Below are 24625 nucleotides of genomic sequence, written 5' to 3' on the forward strand. Positions count from 1 at the left end.
TTCAGTGTCTATAATTAAAGCCTTATGCTTTGGAGAATCGCACCACTTTATCAGTAATTTTTTTAATTGTTTGATCCTGGTTCTTCTTTCTTAATACTACCAAGTAGAAATTTCCATTTCACATTACATGGCAGACTCTTAGGCTATGAGTCCATAGGGAAAGATTTTTAACCCTCCTTTTCCTCCCTGCCCCCTAATCCTTTGCAGAGTTTTCCTAAAGGTCTTAGTTGGGCTTCTTGAAAGGAAAAAAATGTAAAAGTTATCATTCCCATTGAGTGCATCCTGTTAGTGCTTTCAGTCCACCTGACAATGCTCAGAATACTAGGGAGCTGCAGAACTTAGTAATTATTCATAGCTTTATATCTAAGACAAACAATCATGAAGTCATCTCAGTTGCTGAGCTGAGGCAATATGAATTTAAATTCTGTCTCTTCTGTGCTGATCATGGTTTGGTGACAATTCTGAGTGCTATTATAATAGAAATGTAAAGCCTAATTTTGTGTCTTGCTTGCTCTTATTTTTGCTTTAGAGTAATTTAATTTACATTGTAAAACACATGCGCATCTGACTCACTATTGTAGTTTGGGATTATTATGTAAATTCTCTCCCCTGCCACTAACTGCCCATGCCAGCAGTTAACAAAAGAAGCAGTTAACTACTGATCGCTTGGATGGGGGCAGGTTTGTCTCTTTTGTTTTTTGGGAACATCTTTTTTTTCTTAGCTCCGTGGAAGGCAGGAGCGGTGGCTGCCGAGGAGAGAGTGCTGCTGGCACTGCTGGGGCTTCTGGCTGAGCTGCTGCTTTTTTCTCCTCGCCGTGGCTGTTTCTCCCGGTTCCTGCATCTGGGATCCCGGCCTCTGTTGCAGTCTGACCACCGCCTGCACTGACCACCACCTGCACCGTCACAGCCTGCTCGCCCCGGCTGGGGCAGTGACCCAGGAGAGAGAGAGGTTTGCAGCTGCTTTTGCAGGACACGTGGTGGTTCCCCACTTTCAGCTTTCTTTTTCCTTCATCTGGGACAAGAGACACAGAGTTCATCTGAGAGCTAACCACTCGTCTATCTCGCTGGAGAGGGACTGGGAACTACTGGGAACTCACTCCGCAGCCAGCCGGACTCTGACATTTGACACTGCTTAAGTATAACTTTTCCTCCTGAAGGAAAACCTGCTGGGTTTTGGTTTTGTTTTTTTTCCTTTCTCTTGTGGTGTTGGGGAAGCGGTTTGCACTAGTCTGTTTATATATAGCAGTTAAGAACAGCTATCCTTCTTCTATTAAAATTCCTTTTTTTTCTTAAATTTGATAAAGAGTGGCGTGATTATTGTGGAGAAGGCCCCCTCCTCCGCTTGTGGGTAAACATTTTGGTTTTTTTCCCCTCAAACCAAGACACTCACAATAAATGATCCCAGGAAACGACCAGCTGTAAGACCAAATGTCAATCCACTATGCTTTGCATATCTCAACACAAGCTTGGGGTTTCTGCTTAGACTGTTTCACATTCACAACTTCATTCCTTGCTTTTCAGGCACAGCCGAAAACAGTGTTGCAGACTCAACAAGTAAACTAGAAGCTTTGATAATGAAGAGTTTGAGTCTGGAAAAAGGAATTATGTCTCCCTGGTTCTCTGAAAGATTCCCCCTCCTGCTTTGTACATCTCCTTTTCTGCAACTATACAGACATATTGCTGATCTTAAATGCCTTTCAACTGGAAAGAAACTTGTGTGGACTTCAGTTTGTGTTAGGGAGGGAAAAAATCCAATAGCCATGATCTAGGCTGCATAGTTCAATATATTTTCCTGCTCCCTTCCCCAAAAATACCAAAAAGACATTTTAGTTCTCACTCAAGGCCAGCAGAGTTCAATGACCTGGAAATTTCTTTGGATTTAACATATGAAACACTGAAAATTCCTTAATTCAATTTTAAGACTAAGTTAAAGAAAACTTTATTTATAGCTGTTAACTGAACTGCTGAATGTGGGAAGGAAACAAGAGTCACATAGAAAGGTTGCAGGGTCCATCCAAAACAATGACATAATTTTAAACTTGAGGCTCAAACATGCATATTTTTACACCACTTTTCCTCAACTATATTGATTTCCAAATCCCACAACAGATTTTTCTCTAGCCACAGAAATGATTTTTATATGAAGCACTTCTAAAGTTTATGTTACTGACTCTGTGATTCCTGTGATATTTAAATGTGGATGAGATTGCTGAGGACACAGACCTTTCCTATCATACATGTCAGCGCTGGGGGAGACCCTTCCAGCCACTGTTAGACTAGCTAGTAATTGTAGGTAGTTTACTTCTCTCCGAGTGCTAAACTAAATGCTGCTCTGACTTCAAAAAACTTCCAAACAGGGTTTATAATGCAAAAAGTTCAGATTAATTTAACCAATTCAGCTAATATAAGACTAATGCCTACCTATGTAAGTGAGGGTCAACAGCTCAGACTTTACATCCACCAATCTGTTGAAGATGGTCATGCATACATGGCTAGACTGCCTTTTCCAAAATTACATTTGCTTCTCCAGAACTTTTGCTGTCAGCTGCCTACTTAGAATTACAGAATCATTTAGGTTGGAAAAGATCCTGAAGATCATCAAATCCAACCATTAACCTTACACTGCCAAGTCAAGTACTAAACCATGTCCTCTAATGCCACATCAATACAACTTTTAAATACTTACAGAGATGATGATTCTTCCACTTCCCTGGGCAGTATGTTCCAATTCTTGACAACCCTTTTAGAGAAGAAATTTTCCCTAATACCCAAACTAAACCTCTCCTGACAAAACTCAAGGCCATTTCTTCTTGTCCTATTGATTGTCTTTTGAAAGGAGAGACTGACTCCCCCTGTGCTACAACTTCTTTTCAAGTAGTTGTAGAGAGAGAGATAAGGTTCCCCCCCAAGACTCCTTTTATCCAGGCTAAACAACCCTGGCTACCTCAGAACCTCCTCATCAGACTTAGCAGCTCTGTTGCCCTTCTCTGGACAAGCTCCAGCACCTCAATGTCTCTCGTGTTGTGAGAGGCTCAAAATTGAAGACTGGAGTTGAGGTGCAGCCTCACTGGTGCCGAATACAGAAGGACATCATTTTGGATTCAAGTTAGGATTGCCAATGGCCTTCTTGGCTCATGTTCAGCCTCTGTTGATCACTCCTGTGTCTTTCATTTTGGATAGCTTTCCAGCCACATTTCCCCACCCTGTAGCACTGGTTGTTGTGACAGAAGTGGAGGACTCAGAACTTCTCACAATTGGCCTCAGCTCATCCATCCAGTCTGTCTAGAACCCTCTATGGAGCCTTCGTTCCCTTCAGCTCATCAACACTCCCACCCAGTTTGGTGTCATCTGCTAACAGACTGAGGGTGCACTCAATTCCTTTGTCTAGGTTATTGATAAAGACAAGAAACAGAATTGGCCCCAGTATTCAGCCCCGGGGAACACCACGAGTGGTTGGCCACCAGCTAGATTTAACTCAATTCCCCACCACTCCGAGAGCTTGGCTATATAACTGTTTTTTTATCCAGCACCTGTCTGAGCCATAAGCAGCAAGTTTCTCCAGGAGAATGCTGTGGGCAACAGTGTCAAAATTTGTTCTGTATGAGTCATATGATAGCACTCATGATGATCTGCTCTGTGACCTTCTCTGGCATTGAGGTCAGAATGACAGATCTGCAGTTCCCCAGATGCTTCTTCTGATCCCTCTTGTTGATGGGCATCACATTTGCTAATTTCCAGTCAACTGGGACTTCTCTGGTTAACCAGGACTGCTGGTAAATGATGAAAAGTACTGAACTGGTATACCAGTTCCCTCAGTACCCTCTGGTGGATCCCAACTGACCACTGAGACTTGTCTGTGTCTAAGTGGTATAGCAGCTTACTGACCACTTGCCCTTGGATTGTTGGGCTTTCATTCTTCTTCCCATTCCTTTCTTTCAGCTTAGGTAGCTGGATACCCAGAGAACAATGGGTTTTATTTTATTACTATTAAGTTATTCAAGACTGACGCAAAGAAGATATTAACTATCTCATCCTTTTCCTCATCCTTTGTCATTGCCTTTCCTCCTCCATCCAATACAGAATGGAGATTCTCCTTAACCCTACTTTTGTTGCTAATGTATTTATAGAAACATTTTGTATTGCCTCGTACTGAGTTCCAGCTGGGCTTTGTCCCTTCCAATTTTCTCACTGCACAACCTTGTGACATCTCTCTAGCCCTCCTGAGTATCCTGCCAATGGTCTCCCAAAGGTGATATACTGTTCTTTTTCTCCTGAGTTCCAGCCAAAGTTTCCTGTTCAGCCAGGCTGGTCTTCTTTCCTTAGTATTTCAAGCACAAAAACTTTACTAGTCTAGCTTGCATAGGATATGGTATTCCCCACTTCTACAAAGACCCATGCAACTTCATGTGTTTGGTGTCCGATTGACAACTAAATAAAGGTGGGATATTACAACAGCCAAACTCAAATTTTCTGTTTCCCTTGCTCCATCCACTGTGTGTATGGGCATTAGGGATAGATAGGAGTCGACGTTACTGCCAACGCAAAGTAAAAATATCAGGAAGGTCTTTTGAAAGATGAACAGCTTTGAGTGGTTGACATAACCATTCAAAAGTGTTTGCTATTTTTCAAAAGTCTTATGCCAACTACTGACAACATTTCTAAAGTATAATTTCAAATTTATTTATATTTTAAAGTAATTGAAAACATGCAGTAGGGTGTTTATGAATAGTTCAGTTGTGTTCTCTGAAATGCACACATTGTTCTGAAGATTTTCTTGCTGATTTCTGAATTTGCTCCTCTCTACTGGTTACCACAATTTAAATCTGTCCAGTCTAGGTCTCTTGTTTAGGAGCCTAGATAGACTTATCTTTTTCTCATTTCCAGACTGTTAATGCTCTGCTCACACAAATAATCACCAATTTCACTTAATATTGGAATTAAGGAATTATAATAAAAGGCTGTAAAACAAGTGATCAATCCTTTTCAGTGGCCACCCTCCAGTGGAAGTAGCAGATACTATGGTTAACCTAAAGGGATGTGACAATAACTCTGGTATTCTCTAACTCCTTGGCAGTTGAGGTGACTCGGTTTCTGTAGGAATAATATCACCACCGGGCCTAAGAATGGCCTGCAATTGAAAAGAAGTGGCTAGAGTTTTGATTTAATTTTATCTGATTTTTCAACAGCATTTTATCTCACTGTACTGACATGTTATTGTCATGTTATTGCCATAGGCATTAGAGCCAGGAAGAGGGAAGTACGTTCTCTAAAAATCTCCCTGTAAATTAGTAGTATGCCTGCTAGTGAATGGTCTGTTTCTCCAGAGACAGTATTTAACAGTATTTGGAACTTCACTTACAAAGAACTGTTGATATGATTTGAACATTGTTCTTAAAAAAACTGCAATGTTTCATTTTTTATCTTTGAACTCTGAGAAAGGTCAGCATTAACACAGAATTTCCTCTAAATGAATGCAGTCGCAGGTTCTGCTGTTGACCAACAGCTGCCAGAACAAGGAGCTTTTGCATACCAACCTCATAGCAGAAACAGATCAACAGTTTTGATATCTTCACTAAAACAGATGTTTTCAAGGATTTTTCCATAAAATCAGTAATTAACTGCTTTAATTATTAAAAGCCCCCTCTATGGGCAAACTATATATATAACTGACTAACCAGGGAATATCCTAAAATGAGCATCATTCAAGTCTTTCTTTTTGACACTACCAAGTAACAAGTTTCTGAGAAAAGATACATGCTGTCTCACAAGTAAACAATAAAATAAGAAAAAAAAAAGAAAAATAAATTCTTGTTAATTCCTGAGTTAATTCTTTTGACATGCATTTAATGAATGTTGTTTACTTGCCAGAAAATTAAACAAATACAAGCACCGCTTCAGCAAATCACCAGCTGGCTCAAGTGTTTTTCATGCATTAATCTTTCTTTGTATACATGTAAGATAGCAAAAAAAGGAGATTTTGAAACTAGTAATGACATCCATGAGCTCCTTCTGCAGTGGCAAAACACTGCCAAGGACTATAGAAAGGGAGAGGGTTGCCATGCAGACCAGTAAAACACCCCTCTGAAATGGCATGCTGACCCAATTTAAACTACCAGGTCTTGCTGGCCCTTTGTTGAGCGAGAGATTTTTCCAAGTTTTTGCTGTTTTTCACCATTTCAGTTCTCATTTCTAAAGGGGCAAGCCTGTCTCTCTCTTTTTATTCTCATTTTCTTCTTCCTCCACTAGTATGCATTGAAGAAAGGAAGATTGATTCTTGTTACTGCCTTTGCTTTAGATAATTAAAAATAATCACAAGATGCTGTGGAAGAAATATAGATCTTGTTATCAACAAAATTATGATACAATTCCTTTAAGAACTCATTTTGATCAGAGTTGTTCATCTATGAAAAGCTATACTTGTTACTCTTAGTGATAGTGAATGATAACAATCTAATATTATACTAAATATTGGCACATGGAATAGTAAAAAAAAACGGTTTCAATCTTGCAAGCAGTGGTGTGCAAACCTCCTTTTGAATTCAGGTTCAGATGCTGTGATGTAATCTAAATCACTAGCTTCTCCTTATTCCAAACCCAACAGAGGTTTAAAGAGAGCTGGATTTTTATTGGAACCATGCTCAGCCTAAGTTGGCGAAAGAATTTAGACTAAAACCACTGTTCTTATTTGGGTTAGGGTTGACTCCTAAGCTGTACAGACATAAAGGAATTTAAATTGTCTTCCTCTTTTTCGGTTTCACCATGGAGTCTACAGTGGAGTTCTGCCAAGTCAAGCTGTTTCTCCTGAATCCCAGTTACCCAGCTGAGCTTATCTCTATTTGTGATTTTGTGTAAGTTGAGAAGAAACCTTTTTCCATCCCTTTTCTTTCTTATATACATGCTACAATGCATAGAAAAATGTGAGGCTCCAAGGATTCAGAGTAAGCAGTCTCCAGTGGCCCCACAGTGCCAGTGCTGTTATTGCTGAGTGCATTAGTGGGGCCTCTCCTTTGATAATGAGTGACAGCTGTTGTGAAATGTCTCACAGGTGTTTCCTTCTCTTGGGCAACAAATGGAAAAACATAAAAATATAGAATTTTAGATATGAGTTACAGAAAATAAATAATCTCTTCTTTATGCTACTTGAAAAGTGTTCTTTGACCTTCATATAGCTTCAACAAACTGATAATGCAGTAACAACACAGTAACAATCTCCTGCCAAAACTTTTTAAATCCTGGGAGATGTTTCACAGCAACAAATAATGTAATGTTATTGCAATTAAGGAAGTATCTATTTCTCATTATGCATGGTTTTTCTGTGTGGGGATGAAAATGAGACAAAACCAGGCCCTTGAAAATCTGAACCTTCACATGATTAGGGGGTTCAAGTTAAATATCTATTTCTATATCTATCCTCAATAGTTAGAGACTGGTTTGGATCTGAAAACAGAAAAGGTTTTCTATCCCATTGCAGCAGAAATGTCATAGGCCAGAATTACATATTAAAGATGCTCTATGGTAACAGTGTCTTGATCTGAAATAGATTAAATCTAGGCTTCGGTTTTAAAGTGAAACCAGGATAAGATTTGATGACTCTTCTATACTACATTTTTCTCTCAGGAGATCTTGCCACAAAACATCAGTTTCATCTATAAAAGTATTTCAGGCTTGGGTAGAATTCTCATCAAAAGAGAACCAGAAATTAGCCATTCCAGGGTTTTGCAATACAACCTGAAAGCAGCAACAATGTAGCAAATGGGATCAGCAGGCAAACTGTGTTGAAATACAACATTGTAAGGATTCAAAGCCCAGTTTCAATCCATCCTGAAAATAAATAGCCTATTTAATGGTACAAGCATTTACCTCTGCTTGCATTACAAAAGTGAAAAAACATTTAAAACATGTGGCTTTAACCAAATTTAAAGGACTGTAAAAAATTTTAGAAACCTACATAACAGGTGACTGAGGTATGTCCCATTAAAAGTCATCATAGCTCAAGAACTGATTTTATCCTAAATCTGACAGAAATCTTACATATAGAGTTGATCATACAAAAACAAATTTGAAAATACTGTTTTGTTATTTTAAATAAATTTTGTCAGTAATTCTGAATGAGAACATGGTTGGAATTTAGAATTCTTCAACTCTAGACTATTTTATCGGAATACTAGTTACAAAAGGAAAAATTAGACACCACTAATTTACTTAGTTTTCTGCCAGCAGTTTATGAGATAGGACTGAAAGAGACTAAGATCTGGCCAATGCATTGTTTAGCTGACATTTTTTGGTTTAGTAAGTCTAACAGGTTTTCCTAATATAAGAGAAAGAAGATAGGCCCCACCAGACTGAGACTGAAAAGTCTCCAAACTATGCACAGCATTGGGTCAGACAAACCACTCAAGACTATTTCTTCTTCAAAAATATCAAAGAATATATTGCCTGTGATCACAAAGAAGAAAGAAAGATCTCACCCTTATAACCAGCTGCATTGGTTTTCCAGTCGTTAGCATTCAGATGTCCTGCACGTGAAGTCCTGACAATAATGTGCTGTATGTCTCTCCAGGTCAGAAATGGACTATGAAAGAGGTGAAAGACAGTCACAGATCAGATATATTTTACCAGAATGTAGTGATACAAGGTCACATAAGCTGCAAAGTATCCAAAGCAAAACAACTATCATATTTCTTCTCTGCTTTCCTTTGCTCCATTCAAAAGAACATGTCCTAATCCTATAAAAATAGTACATGAAATTATTTATACATCTGTGAGGTTTGCAATAAGCAGACTGTAGCAATATATGATAACATTCTATTATATAAAACTTAAGGGAAGATGAAGGAGTACATTGTGTACAGGGGCAACTTTTATGATCACCATCTACTGTATCCTAGTCTGTGCAAAGGAAAAGAAATTAAACTTCCAGCTTGCTGAAAAAGCTCTACTACATCTCAGCTCAGGCTGGTAATCCCTTAAGACTTTCAGTTCCTATTGAAGCTATTACAGGTGGCTCTGTTGTTATTAATTTGTCTACTGTCCCTGGTTTTGGAATTCACTGAGGGTGTGTGTGTATTTTTCAAGAACACCAAGCAGTCAGCACTGAATCTACACAGTTGGATAGTTACAGATCAAGTACCTGATTGCATGGATGTGTATTCCTTTAAGTACCTGATTGTACATATGTATATTCCTTTAAGGGATTTCTAATGACCTGTACACCCAGAAGGTGAAAGAAGATGCCATTTGTATCCTCACTATGATATGAATACACATTTATCTTGTAGAACTAGGGCAAGTCTTTAGGTATGGCAATTTTCCTGTTTCTTCTATATCCACACCAAGCAGAATTTCTTTTCTTAGAAGATGATCTTAATGTGCCATTATTAGGATATTTTTTTCTTTCCCCTTCCAATTTTTCAGTTTTTCTATTATCTGCAAGAAGACGAATTGTGTTGTCTTTAAAAATGTAGTTTAGTAGAGGAAATGATAAATTGAACCACTAAATAAGGAAGAGAAAAAAAAGTATTGTGGTGCAGAACACCAGTCACTAAGTCTTCTCAGAGCATATTATCTGCCCCTATTGCACACACTGTCATGACTCCACTTAGTTGTAATGATGAAGACCAGAATGAAATTTATCAGACTCAGAACTCACAGTCTACACTGTACAGGACTAGGCAGTCATGGAAAACCTGGGAAACCTTGGTTCAGTTTCTTAACACATGCTGCTCATGTGTCTCAGACTAGGAATTCACTTGGACCATCAGAAAAGTGACCTTGTCTCAGCACTTTTCTTTAGGGGATTATACTTGGACTATTGCTTTCATTTGTTCATAGAAAGTACACCAAAGCAACAGCCAGAAGAGTGTGGGGAAAGTCAACTCAGGCATGATTGAGAGTGGGTTTACCTTCTGGGGTGAGGGGGACATTGCTATCACACGGAGTGACTGTACAATTAACACTAGTTGCAAGAGTTACAAATTTACATAGTCAAGTTACAAGAAATTCCAATGAGAAATTACTTGGTAAAACACACAGGGGGCAACAACAAACATGCAGAAAATATCTTGTTCTTTCAGTCACCCTGACAGGAAGGTACAGAAAAATCTCACATAACTCTCTGTTTGAGGTACAGAAACGAATGGTGCATGGATTGGCATCCCACACACATAGTTTACACCTTCCAGGAATTGTTTTTTCAATGGAATATTTTTCAGAAATGGTTGAGTAATCAGAGCTTTACATGCATGCAGAAGTAGAATGCTGCTTATCCTGTGAGTCAAAATCAAGCAATTAGAAAGCAATCAGTGAATACATGTAATAATCTCTGAAGAAACAGATACTTTATTTTTAATTCAAAATGCACTAATTTTGTTTTTCAGGTGACAAATTTTAGCTTCCACAAACTGCAGCTTTAGGAGAAGGTATAGAGGAGTTACAGCAAACCAGCAGCCAACTTGTTAATAGAAAACCTTTCTAGCCTATAGTCTGTGTGCACATAGACATACATTCTTTGGTATTAACCAATGGAAATTAACATGTGTTGGTGGAATTACTGAAAATGAAAACAAGTTTCAGAACCATGGTCTGCCATTCCATAACAGAAGAGAAAAACTTGGGACATATTAGTCGCTTATAATTGATTTTTACACATTTTACTTTCTCCCAGCCTTATAAACCATATAAACAAGTAAGGAGTTGTCTCAAAATGTCAGAATTATTTTAAGTAACAAGATCATAAAGTGTAATAAAACAACAGTGAAAAAACCATGGAACTATACTTTTTTCCTCATTTCCTTTGCAGCAATATGATTTTAATTCTGAGCGTAAATTTTCCACTGGAGAACATTTTCCAGTGGGTGTCTGTGGAACATGGGAAGGCTGATGTAACCTAGATCCTTTCCACCAACAGCTGGGGCACCACAGTGGCATGCATTTCTTTGGAGTCAACAGAGTCCTGTCTATGCTTGTTCTTGAAACAGGAAGCGGAGAAGGGATAATATGAAGAAGGAAGGTGAATTTTAAATAAACATCTCATTAACTGTACCAGCTTTTTTTGTAATTTCTTTCAAACTCTATCAATTCATAGCCATCTAATTTCCTTGGTTTTGACTACAAGATATAATGGTATTTCCATGTTTAAAACATTCTGTTACATTTAATGAGAGCCTTCTGTCCCTGATAATTTTTTAAAAACATTATTATGCCCATAGTTACTTTTTTCCTTATGGTGCAATTTCTCACACTAGGTTGTCGAACTAGAATGACAGTAACTGTTTATCCAGCTGACTTGGTAAAAATGATTGAAAAATATTCCAAAAAGGTCATGGAATGCAAGGAGCATTAAGGGTTTTTGAGACAGGGTATGCTAGTACAGTCACGTAACATTCTTCAAGGGAAAAAAAAAAGATTCTATACCAGCTCAGGAATTTAACTGGGAGCCAGTGTAAAGTCTTAAAAAAACATGTTCTAAGCCTTCAGAAAGACCTCCAGGAATTCTGAGAGCTACGTTCTTTATAATCTGGAATCTAAACAGTCTATTAGTTTACAAAACAAGTTGTCCATGATAGTGGTGAAAAACGACAACACACTGAAATACTCTTCTGAACTTCTAAAGGAGAGATTCAACATAGGGAATACTCAACTGATTCCTTAAAGAGGAATGATGGACCTAATGGTGGATCTAAGGATATGGCAGTTTTCACTTTATAATACTAACCTCTCATAAATTGGACTTAATTGCTCAGTCAAAAAATGAGATTATCTCTCAGAATTATGATTTATTTCTACAACCAAAATCACGGCAGATCTTGCAAACTGAGCCCTTTGCTGTTCTTTCGCCTATCTTTATCTAATAATAAAAAAGTAATTTAAGAATTTCTGTGCCAGAAAGTCTTGATCAAAAATCTGATTTTCAGGACACAAAATTGCATATAGTTAAATCAGTCTGTCCCCTACGCAATATCAAAGTCTGCTTGCTTACTTTGCAATCTATAAGATTTCTGTATTTTCTTCATAAGGCTATATTTATATCTAACATATTTAACACCATAGGAGCAGTATTGAAGCCTAGCGTAGCACCTTCACTATGCTAAGAATGGAGCTATAGTCAGATTGAAATTTTCTCTCTACAGTAGAAAATTCATTTGAAATAAAACAGGTCTGCAATTATTTGCAGAAACTTTAAAAATAGATAGGAAAAAAAGAAAAAAATAAAAATATAGAAACTGGAATTATTTTAGCAGCTCATTTGGAGAAAGAAGAGGGATTTGTTTTACACTAGTAGCCAATTTTAAAGCATCTAGAAAAATCACAGAACTGGCCAAGCATTCCTAAAACATGTCAAAACTGGCCCCTAAGTGAGTAAACAGTTGTTTGCTAGTCATGTGGGCTCCAAATCCAGACAAGTGTCACTCATTTACTTACTATTTCATTTACTATTCATTTACTATTTGAATAATCTCAGAAGAATTAATGACTAAATATCTTGAGATGAACAAATACTTTAACAAGAACAGGGCTAACTACTATCAAACAAATTGATTGATTTAAAAAAGACTGGACATTTTTCTTGCAGCAATTTTATTCTACAGTGTCTCACCTGAAATTGCCTTGGGATTATACAGACCACACAATACTCCAAAGCAAACCAGAATAAGCAGAAGTGTGAACAAAAGCACTTGTACAGCAGTCAAAAATTAATGAATGTTGTGTTCTTAACCAATAGTAATACAACTACTTTGCTTTAGGTTGCTCAAAATGTTTACAAAATAAGGCAAATGAAAAAATAATAAATAGAACAAATAAATTATGTTACAAGTAATATTCATTTAAGATTTAATTGTACTTTAAGCAGGATGTCTAGAAAGAGATAATAATTTTTTGACAAATCTTGATTTCTTCTTGACTATTTCATTCTATAAGTTGTCTTCCTAGTGATAATTGGGCTAATCCTGAAAATATTAAAGAATTCAGGTTTTATCCTTTTGCATAATGATACTGTGCCAAAAATAACTGTTCAGAGTAAATAATTGGTGGAAAAAATATCACTCAATGGAATAAACAAATAGGACAAAACTTTGCTGTTGCTGACTGCTATATTATCTTCATACTCAATAATTTGAATGTGATAAATGTGGCCTCTTATATGAAAAACCCCAAAGATTTCTTGCATAAATAGTAGTCTGATGAGAAGTGCTGAAAGAATATAAAAACTTTTCTCCAAAAGATCAAGGAAAAACACAGTATCACAGGGCACAGTAACAAGAGGGTTACCATTCTATTTGGAAGTATCAAATAACCTTCTTTAGAAATCACAGCTATGAGTGAACAGACATGGATAATTCTTGCTATAAAAATGAGTCTCTATGTCTTAGACATCTTAGAGCAGTAAGAGATCATTTTCATTACATAACACCACACTTAAATGTATAAATTTATAAACAAAACATAAAAAAATAGTAATCAGCCACATTTTCCTACGAGATCCACAACCCTACTACCTGTCCTAATGACTCCAACATACAGCCCCCGAGTACAGGATTCTTCTTTCACAGGTCATATAGAGTCAGTGTGCAGATGTCTATTATAGCACAGAATTTTAGAAGGGATGAGGCATTAGGACCACCTCTGTTGTTGTGCTTATGTATTTAAATGGTCTACACCATAACTATTTCAATACTGAAAATAACAAGATAGAAAAATGAACTCCAGTGTTTAATAATCCAGTCATGGATACATTATGCACATGTTTTGACATGACTGTGTTTTGATATGTCTGACATCTTTGTATGTTTTGTCATGTACTCTGCACATAATCCTGTTAACTTCCTGCTAGAAAAGAAACTAATATTATGTGCTTGCTCATCAGCATGTAGGTCTTTCCCCATAAATGCAACTTAAGTTTCTGCTCTACAAGTCTTTTCATTTTCTGACTTGGTAAATCACTGTTCATTCAACTGATATATCAAATAAAAAATATTTGCCTACTTCAGAGTTAGATTTCAGTTCCTTCTTTGCTCACACGGCTTTCTGGGTTCCAAATATCTTGTCAGAAATTTGTCACTACTCCTGCTAATTTCTAATTCACTTTGAATTTTACCCAATTTCCCTTGAAAGAAACCCAAGTCTGACTGATGATGACAATCCCTTAAAAAAATTAATGGCGGCTGAAGCTACTGTACTTCAAAGGTCGGTTACTAGTAGCTTTAATGGCATATGCAAGAGAACTCTGTTGAAAAAGATGTGCAATTAATGACTTTTTAAAATATATACATCTAGGATCAAAATTGCTATCAACAGCCTTTTAGACACATTGTCAAATTTCTCTTTTGCCATTAAAAGTTTAAATTAGGTACCAGAGAAAGAAGAGTAGTGATACACCTCTGAAACCAAATTGCTAAGACTCCTTATGAACACATAATTTAAACCAGTTACATTCTGAAGTGTATTGATACTTGACAGGTTTCACTGTGGAAAGGCACACTACACCCGTTCATTCCAAAAGTCACTAAGTTACTTCAGTACATCACTCATATGTCAAACATACTAATCTTAAGTATCTCAGGCTTGCAAATTCTACAATGTCCAAGTTTTCCACTTAAGCTACAGCCCTTAGTAGCATCTTTTCAAGGTAATACCATTCGTTTGCCCAACATAATTTTCATCGGTTTCTGGCTCTACTTTATGACGTTCAGCTTATATGCACAATTCTGCATCTCCACAGTTTCTGCAATGCATCCTAATGTCTTCATGAGTCAGTGTTGGAAGGCTTTTGACTTTTGATTCTGTGGCTGTAGCCATGGAATCAGACAAGAGTTTCCCAATCCCCTAGCAATCAGCAGGGACATCTTCAACTAGATCATGTTGCTCAGAATCCCTTCCGACCTAACTGAACGTTTTCAGGGATGGGGCATCCACCACCTCTATGGTGGACCTGTTCTAGTGTTTTACCACCCTTATTGTAAAAGGAAAACAAAATCCCTTTCAAATTGTAATACGAATCTTTTGTATATTATTTTTATATAGTTTTTAGGATATACTCTAGAGAAATTGTGATAGGACATGACAGACGTATTCCTTTGGAAGAATAACAGGCTAGGCAGATACACATCCACCAGCAATGGTGTTCTGGTTTACCTGTTCCAAATATACATTGCACACAGAGGTGGAAAATTCAGAGTCTACTGAGTACTGCATTCTTCCCAGAGAGAAAAATTTACAAGTGCCAAAACCCAATCAAACAGTGGTCTAACTGCAGGCTGATAATAATAAAATTGAAAAGAGAAAAACCTTGAGAGAAAGGTATGCAAATCATAACCTTTATCATGCCTTCTCCAAAGGAAGAATGAAACAGCATGGTCCAAAAGACAGTGCATAGTCTGCTGCATAACAGCAGGGAAGGAACGTCAGCAAACCCTTAGGTTAGTTACCACTTTTAGAACCAGCTGTGACTGTGCAGGTGGGGAAGGCTTACATTATTTTAGGGTAATGCAGGAAGCTATGATTAGCATGTTACCCAGGCTATGATTTAACCTTTCTTCCAAGTCCAGTGATGCTGATCACTTTTAATACAGTTGAGCTATGACACTGTGGTGGATGGAATCTCAAAAGACTGAATGCAGGCAGACTGCAATCCAGTGAAACTGCTTGTCTTCCACCATCCTGGTTTTCCTTCCACTAGAACTGTGAAAGAAAAAAGCAGATGGGCTCCCTGCTCTCCAGGTGAACAGCCAGCAGCACTCCAAGAGTAACTTCAGAGAGGGGCCTCTAAAAGCTGGGTCTGGGGAACACTCAGAGAGCCAAGAAACTACGAAGGGTAGAGCTGCCAAACTCTTAAAAGTCTCAACTGAGGAAATGTCAACTGAGACTTTTGAAAAGCCTTTAACAGCTAGAGGCCTTGCCCTGGCACCAGAACAATGGCTAACCACTTGTTTTATTTCTAGCTGCTGCTCCAAAGCACAGACACAGGAAATCTCAGTGAAGAAGTAAAAAACTTTAACAGCCAAACATTATTTGTTCTTAACCTAGACTGAGTTTACTAAATGTCTGGAAGGAATTTTCTTAAAAGATTTTTATAGCAAGTTAAATGGAAAATTTCAGCCCACATGATTATTCTTTGCAAATGTATAAGTAACTAAAAACAAGACCTTAAGATGGAAAACAAAACCTTGCAATTTCATAGATGGTTAAAGCTCAACAGAAACACAGGTTCTAAATTAATAACTTATTAATGGTTCTTTTTCCCAAATACTTCAGTATTAGGAGCAAACTACTGCAAAAATGCTAAGATTCACACAGGGATATCTAACTCACACTCTAGCATTCCCTTCTGTAACAAGCAGTCCATTAATGGAGGAAAGACCTAGCTAAAGCTGATGGACTTATGTGATAACTTCTCCTCTTGCACTTGAAGCCTACATATAGAAGTCATTTGGCAGCACTTCCTCAGTTCACCTCAGCTGTCTCAACACTTTTAGCCTCTGACTATATTTATGACAAATAAAGCTATCCTAGCTTTGGTGACACAAAAATATGTTCTCCATATTCAACACTGTACCTTGCCAGGCAGTACACTGCTCTTCTCCCTTCTATAAGAATATCAATCAATATGATAAGTATGCAATTATCTTTTCAGTTGTCAAAACTCCAAGGAACCTACCTCTTAACACTCCTGATCTCTTGCAATGTGAACTCCATTTTTCTTTTATCTCAGTGATCCTACTTGGTGGTATTGCCTTTTAGAAGAATGTAGTACACTGTCACTTTTCTGAATGGATGTGACAGATTCAAAATTCCCTGAAATTCTTTATTTCTTCTCAGTACTATCTTGTTCTAGCCTTGGTTTCATGTAACAAAAGACAAATGCAGGAATGACATTGCCCTGATGGAGCAAGTCCAGAGAAGGGCCACCAGGATGATTAGAGGGATAAAGCACCTCTCCTACAAGGCAAAGCTGAGAAAATTTGCTTTGTTCAGCCTGAAAAAGAGAAGGTGTCAGGGTGATCTAATTGCGGCCTTCCAGTACCTGAAGAGGGACTTGTTACCAGAGCATGTAGTTACAGGACAAGCGGGAATGGCTTCAAACTGGGACTGTAGGTTTACATTAAATATTAAGAAAAAATTCTTCACTGTGAGGGGGGTGAGGTGCTGCAACAGATTGCCCAGAGAAGTCATGGATGCCTCATCCCTGCAAGTGTTCAAGGTCAGACTGGCTCTGAGAAATGTGGTCTAATGAAAGGTGTCTCTGCCCATTGGAGAGGGGTTGGAATTAGACGATCTTTAAGGTCTCTTCCAGCTCAGACCATTCTATGATTCTATGATTCTGTATTGCTTGTGTGAAGAGAGTGATGGAAGAAAGAAAATGTCTCCAAAGGTACACCACTGAGTATACCACACAGTAGAAACATAGCAGACTAACGGTTCCATTTCAGCTGTTGCTTCTCACTCATGAAACTACTTTATATACCATGGGCTGGAAAATATGCATTGGCTTACAGACAGTGGAACATGCAGATCAGTTGGGGATGTATAATCTATTCCTCTGTTAGAAACACAAGGTTTTTTTTTTAAATGTGGCTTCTTCAAAGGAACATGGCAGAATGCCCTCTAGAAAAAATATCGGCATACTGTCTCTCTTGACTCTGATTCACCCATATTCAAAATTTGAAATTTTTATCAATGAGAAAAGGTATTTCTGGTATTAAGAGCAGAAGATACTGTGCAATGCAAATAGTTTAGTTTTAGTACGAACATTGCTGCCTCTGTGGAGTGAATTATCATAGTTATTTGCTGGTTTACAATTAGAAAAATATAACTATGTAATGACTAAGAAGTGAAATACACAAGCAAGCATTTACTCATAGCACTTGTCTTTGTGTGACAGTTGTTGCATTATCTACAACTCTGCATTGCACCCTTTGTTGCATTCGACTTACAATATCTGGAATGGAAAAAGTCCTGTCAGAAATGGACTTGTGAAGAAAATGAAGAAGCTAACTTTAATGTCTTAAAAACTGAGGGTTTTAATGTTGTTTAAATGTACAACACAAATTCTATTGCTCTTATTGCAAAGTCACTGATTGTCCTTCCCAAAATCCCCTGAGATAACTGTTATCTCACCCCTGAGGAATGTATTTGGTGTTCTGGAAGGAAGTTTCAGGAATTATTCCTATTGGAGGTTACTTACTCCTTTCTATTGGTTGCTAACTCTTTATTCCTATTGGCATAGAGCCAAATTCCCCTTTGCTTACTATTGGTAGCTTTAGAATTCCCCCAAAACCCTTATACACCCTCACCTTTGAGCAATAAACTCTCGTCCCTCTCCTGTGGTCTCTCTGTGGTCCTTGTGGGCTCCCTGGGGACCACACGGTAAGGGACAGCAGGGCGAGCACACCCCTTTAAGTAATGGGCTAAGCCCCCAGGACCTAGAGCCCCACTCAGCCATTGCACACCCTTAGGGATTCCAAATAAACAGTCTGAAACTCAGTCACGATTCTTTCATTCCTGAAGGAAAACATTTGATATTCAAATAATGGATTGGAAAAAGAAATTGTTTACATTATTTGAAATTGGGGTAGTATGCAGAACACCATCCCCAAACAATTAGTCACCAAGATTTCAGGAGCAGATCCCAGCTGGAAGAACAGCTAAGTGGTGGGTTCAAATCACTAGGACAGTAAGAGATCCTTCATCAGCTATTTGCCAGTCTTACCATATGGGGCTTGTCAAAGAAAGAAGTGGAGGGTTGTAGTGTAAATCTGACTCGCTCGTTTTTTATTGGTTTAATGTACCTTTGCGTGTGAGTTGAAGCAACCTCTTGACTGTTCCAACTCACATCCAGGCTATGTTAGTGCTCTGTTCAATTCCTGATATCTCCCAGGAACAAAACTTGGCTACTAGAGAAAACTGACCTCATAGGCTTGAAACCTTTCCATGATATAATTTATTGTGTTTTTCAGCACAAAGTAGACTGAAGCTATACATTATTACAAACATAGTCAAGAAGTGTTCAGGACTAAGTGCTCCATTTTTTAAGAGGCTTGTTGTATGGAGAATGTAATTAACTTTGCAAACCCCTTTCCAACTCCTGTTTTTAAAAAATCCAGTAACCAGTTACACTAAGCTGCAATATCCTGTGTCCTTCCTTTACATCCCATGTATTTTAAAAGTATTGCAGAAAATATTTAGATAGCCTCAAAACTTCTTTTTGCATACTTTAATTTCTAACATTTATTTAGGGTCACCTAAATTGGCAGGTGTCACAGCTGAAAAATACATTCTGAAATTTCAAATCACAAACCCAAGAATTACCATTTAGAAACTGCATAAAGTAATCTGAATAGATTCCACACCAACAAATCCCAGACATCAAAATTTAATATATCATGATATGTTACCCCTGTATTATTAAAGGCCTTACTTCATATTCTCTAATTTCACAGACCAACCTGGAGAAAGAAAAACCTGAGCATGGGAAACCACGAAATAGTTCTCTCACTAGTTTCTCTTTTTTACTTCTTTGGGTTTTTTTTTCTATTTTATTTAGTAGCTGTGGTCAGTAGCAGCAATAGATTTTAAGTACACATAGGAGAGAAATGTTAGTGAATGTGATGCCGAAAGGGTTTTTGTTCTGATTTTCACATTTTGTAGATTTTAGGAACACAGTAGTTGTAGATTTTTAAAGGGTTAATATTTCTAACAGTTTAAGTTTAATGCCTTTCTATCACTACCCCTGTCCCAGAACAGGGAGCTCAAATTCCTTTAGTTAATTAATCTTGTTTAGACTCCTTTCCAAGGTAAAGAGCTGAAGGATATCAGAAGGCCTACAGAATGAAACATAAACATAGGTCAGAGTGACCAAAAAGCCAGAACTGAATGAACTCCAAGAGATCTTTGTGTGCCTGAGGAAGAAGAGTTGATGAAGACAGAGGGTCTTGATGACCCCAGACCCAATTCCAGGGGGTTGGACCAGGGGTGGAACCGGGGCTGGACTGAGAAATGTGTAAAGCAATGATTGGAGGGATCTTACTATAAAAGCCATGGAAACAAGAACTGGGACACATGCATGTCATCCTGTATTCCTGTGGGCTGTAGGCCCTGTGTTATTAAAGGACCTTTACTGTTTATCTTACCCTACACTAACGTGGCTCGAAGTCCTGTTTTTCAGGGGAAGGGTCATTCATGGCATCAAATGGAATACAAATTAATAAAACTACATTTATAATATTATTAATATAATTCCTTTGGATCTATTGAAATACAGAGGCTAAGATACAGAAACAATTAAAACCCCTCCATATAATGAAATGGAACAGACTGAAAGGAGGCAAAATCAACACATTTTCACCCTGAAACTCTTTTCAGCACCATGCAACAGAGTACTACAAATACAAAAAGTGCCTAGGATATTTATTTAGTGGTACATTTTGTCTCCACCACCATATAGCATGCTTTACTAAATTTGTCTTTGTGCCTATCATAGCAACTATTAATTTGGAAAAAAATACTAGTCCATAGGCACTAACATAAATTTCCCACTGATATATTCACCAAAGTTCACAGAGAAAAAACTGTAAGTTTCTCAGTGTTAAGATGTGACAATCAGCTTCGTTTTAGGACTTGTGTGCTGTAACACTTTGAAAATTTCAATTACAACAATCATTTGTTAGAAAATGTATACAAAATATCATATAAAACAAAAAATCAATAATGAGCAACCTCAGTTCATTAAGAAATAGTAAGAAAAATGTTCAGCAAAATAAAATGTACACACATAAGGTCTTCTCTGCATTTGCAGATTGTTTAGAATGAATTTAAGGATTTTAAAACTGAGATTAAGAAGAGATTAAAAAGTTTTAAAAAACTTGTAATAGTGTTATATTAACTTTCCAAAATATCTTTGTTTCTAATGATTGCATTAAGAAAATCCTATTATAATGACACATGTCAGGTTCTTCAATTAAAAACTATTATCATCCTTCTTTCTTCTTCTTCTTCTTCTTCTTCTTCTTCTTCTTCTTCTTCTTCTTCTTCTTCTATTACTCAAAAGCAAAAAAGTATTCTGTGCTGAATATTGGGCCAAGGTGTCTTCAAAAAAGCAACATGGAGAAATAATTCTGCTGTTATGAATTACATGTAATTTGAAATTATTATTGGGTCCAAGTGTTTTACTTCCTTCAATGGATCTGACTGCCCTCAGAGGAAACTAGTTTTCTTCAGAATTTAGCAGAACCAATCTCGTAGCTCTTAGAAACATTTGATTTTGAGTAGGATTTGCGATGGACAATTCCACCTTAGACTCGGAATCTTACCCAACAGAGCACACAATAATGTAAAAGGTTTTCAAATGCAAATTTACCTGAAAAATCTCACACATTTCTTCACATGTTCTTCACCATGAAGCACTTTAAAGATATATGTTAGGCAGAAAGAACAAAATCCTGCAGCTGAGAAAATGTTTGTAGGACAGAAACTTTTCTGAGCTAAAGGTAAAAGACTTTGGAGCAACACTATCCATGCTTTTTAGAGCTCAGGAACTTGACCCGTGTTAAAAAATAGACTTGTGTCAGCATGCATAAGTTGAGAATTTTAATTTTTCATATTATATTAATTTATCAGCATAGCCTAGCACCATCCCAAAACCTCCTTCAATGTTCAAGAATTCCTAAGAGGAGACTGATGAATGCAGGAGATGACCTACAGTAGCATGCAGAGCAGATCTGGGCAGCACTGTGAGGTACTTCAAGACATTGTGAGCAGGCTGCACATCATATAATGGAAACCACCTGTGCTCACCATTGTTTCAAGTTACTTCAATATTGAGTACTCTGTTGACATCTTCACACGTGAAATAAGCATGAAGATCTTTCCTGATCTTGGAAGGGTACCATAAATTATGACAAAGTTTCCAAAGCACTTTGAGATCCCTTGCATGAAGGTGCTGGACAAATGAGAAAGATCTTTCTATATGCCTTTTTTTTTTTTCAGAGCATAACTCAGATCTTACTTTGCTTCCAGTGCCAGGGCAATGATGCCTGCAGCCATAGGTGCAGAGGCTGAAGTTCCAGTATGGCTGTCTGTGCAACGCTGCCTCAGGTCTGTGGTGATCTGGAAGAAATTGAACATGGGAAATTTAGAACACAACTTCAGAAATCAAAGCAGGTTTTATTTGCATGAGTGAGTCACATGTAGGTGGAGGGTATTTTCTTCTTTCATTGCAAGCAAAGGAAAAACCTAGGTGCCTGAATATATGATGTTACATATTGTCAGCTTGAGTCACTTGTGAAGTTGGAGAAGTGTTCTCTATATTGTTCTGAAACATAAGTTAGTCCCCGTTTTCTTCATGGCACGATCAACAGAGACTTTTAAACTAGAAAATCTTGCAGAAGGGTTTGAAACTCCACAACTGGAACTCTGGCCCTCAATCTGGATTTATAGAACATGTCAAGAATCTCAAAGTGCTATACAAACAGGAGTGTACTAAATCTTACGGTGTTCCCTATATACAGACTGCTTGTGCTCATTGTAGAGACTATAAAAGAGATAGAGAGGGGTTAATTAGGTTGCCAGAAGTCACACTGGAAGAATGTGACAGAGGAGAATACAGTTGCGCTAATGCTAAGTACTATGTTTAATCATTCATTCATGCCTTATGGAATAAATCACATGAAACTAGCAGTAATTAATTGGAAAATCCTGATGTAATAATGAATTTGGCCCAGCCATCACCAGTCAATTAGATATTTTCAGTTTTGGATTGTTATGCATTACGTATAAATAATTATATGCTGCCACATATTTTTGTATGTAGTCTAAGTGGATGTAGACACTGTAATGTGTAATACCAACTAGAAGCAGAGTCTTCTACTTAAGTGATGCTTCTATCTAATAACAAATTTTAGCCAGTCTTTCTGTAGAACAGTAAATCATACCCAAAAATGTGTTTACTGTAAAACCTGCTTCTTTCCAGCAACACTAATCTAAAGTGATTATACTCTGTGCTTGTCTGCCTGAAGAAGTGGTTTCTAGCAAGAGAAATGCAGTAGAAGCAAAAAGTCACTACTACCTAACAGAAGCTCAAACAAAACCCACTCAGATTTAAGAAGAGTTGTTAAAAGACAGTAGTCCTCAGCACAGCAACCTCCATGTAGGTGTCAGAGTGAATGATCTGTCATGCCAAACCTTATTCTCACAATTTCAGCCACTGTAGGACATAAAATATCTGCCTGAGGGGCAGAGGAGGAGTTGCTTACACAGCTTCTTATCTAAGCACACAATTATTGTGTCCTAATTCACTAGTATCCTACTTCATTCCCAATACAAATATGCACAAAAACGGAAGAGATGATTGGAGAAGCCAAATACCACAAAAAAGCACTGGGCATGTAAAAATGCCATCTAGCTTTGAAACCTCAAGACACACAAAATATGATCTAAAAATTACCGACATCCTGTCTGAGCAGAATATAAGCAAATGTATGTAGGAGACAGAAGTTCCACACTTTACATTAGCCATATTCAGTAGCATACATATTATATGATTTGTATAATGCTGCTGCAAAGTCTCACAACATGTAAACATACTCAAGCTAACACAAAAGACTTCTGATAGAGAAGGGGCTAACAGCACTGTGGGGTGATGGGCTGATAAGCTCTGGTGGGTTTAAGGAAACGCCTCAGCCTCCTGGAGGGGTGCTCCCTGCAGAAGACAAAAGCAAGGCAAACTGATAAGTGGTGGGTGTTACCAGAGAATGAGATGTTATTAAATTAACATGGCCTTTCTTTGCCACACCCTGCCTTTGCAGACTCAAGGAGCCCACTCCCCCTCAGACATCTGCACCACTCCCCCAAAAGATTGACTTTAGTCACACAACCACCTGAAGAAAAAAAAAAGGTATAAAAAGAGCTGCAGTTTTAACTGCAGGAGAGAAGGGAAAATGCCATGTCTCTGTGAGGGTAGCTGCTGCAGCTTGTCCTGCCTTCTCCTACCTCCTGGAACAATTTAGGGGTAAGAAGACCATCTGCTTTCTGTTTTTCTATACTTTACTTTCTTAACTTTACTTTCTTCTACCTTGATACTAATAACAGTAACTTGCTTTCTTACAAAGCTTGTTTCTTTATACATTTTATCTTACATCTTATGCTAACAGCTACTTTGATTCTTACTTTATAAGCATCTGCTTTACTAACTGTGTTTTGCAATGTGCAGTTCCTTTTTCAACATGCTTGTTGATAAGAAGCAGCTCTGTTCTTTCCTTTTGCTTTGTGTTACAGAGAGAGTGACTGTCTTATGTTATTGAAAAAATGTCTAGATAAATGTTTTAGGTGGCTGTGCTTTTAGTTAGTAGTTCTTTGTTGCTAGTTTCTGTCTATCGTTAAAATGGGATACATTCCTGTATTGTATCTTGAGTTTAGTGTGTTTGTCTCTGTAAAATGTGTTTTGTGCTGGTTTCTTTCGGGGTCTTTTATTATCAATTAAATACAATCTTATCACTGGCAAAGTGGAACCCACAATAACTGTGACATACTTGTATTAATAAATGTTATTTTGGGAGCTGTTGTGGGGAAAGTTCTTTCCTAGCTATTAAGTGTGGCTTCAAAGCAGAGGTTAGAAATCCTTCCAACCCGTGCG

The 24625-nt window shown here is 37.6% G+C and overlaps 1 protein-coding gene across 2 annotated transcripts in view; it reads right to left on the reverse strand.

Moving 5' to 3' along the window:
* Positions 1-24625, reverse strand: part of PCSK5 (proprotein convertase subtilisin/kexin type 5) — a 199014-nt gene that overhangs the window by 46150 nt on the left and 128239 nt on the right. For both annotated transcript variants that reach the window (XM_071581350.1, XM_071581351.1), the window contains exons 9-10: positions 22001-22101; positions 8469-8572 (exon numbers count right to left, since the gene is read on the reverse strand). In XM_071581350.1, coding sequence (XP_071437451.1) covers positions 8469-8572; positions 22001-22101 — 205 coding nt within the window. The remainder of the gene's footprint in view (positions 1-8468; positions 8573-22000; positions 22102-24625) is intronic.

Source organism: Pithys albifrons, chromosome Z (genome assembly GCF_047495875.1).
Source record: "Pithys albifrons albifrons isolate INPA30051 chromosome Z, PitAlb_v1, whole genome shotgun sequence".
NCBI classification, from domain to species: Eukaryota; Metazoa; Chordata; class Aves; order Passeriformes; family Thamnophilidae; genus Pithys; species Pithys albifrons.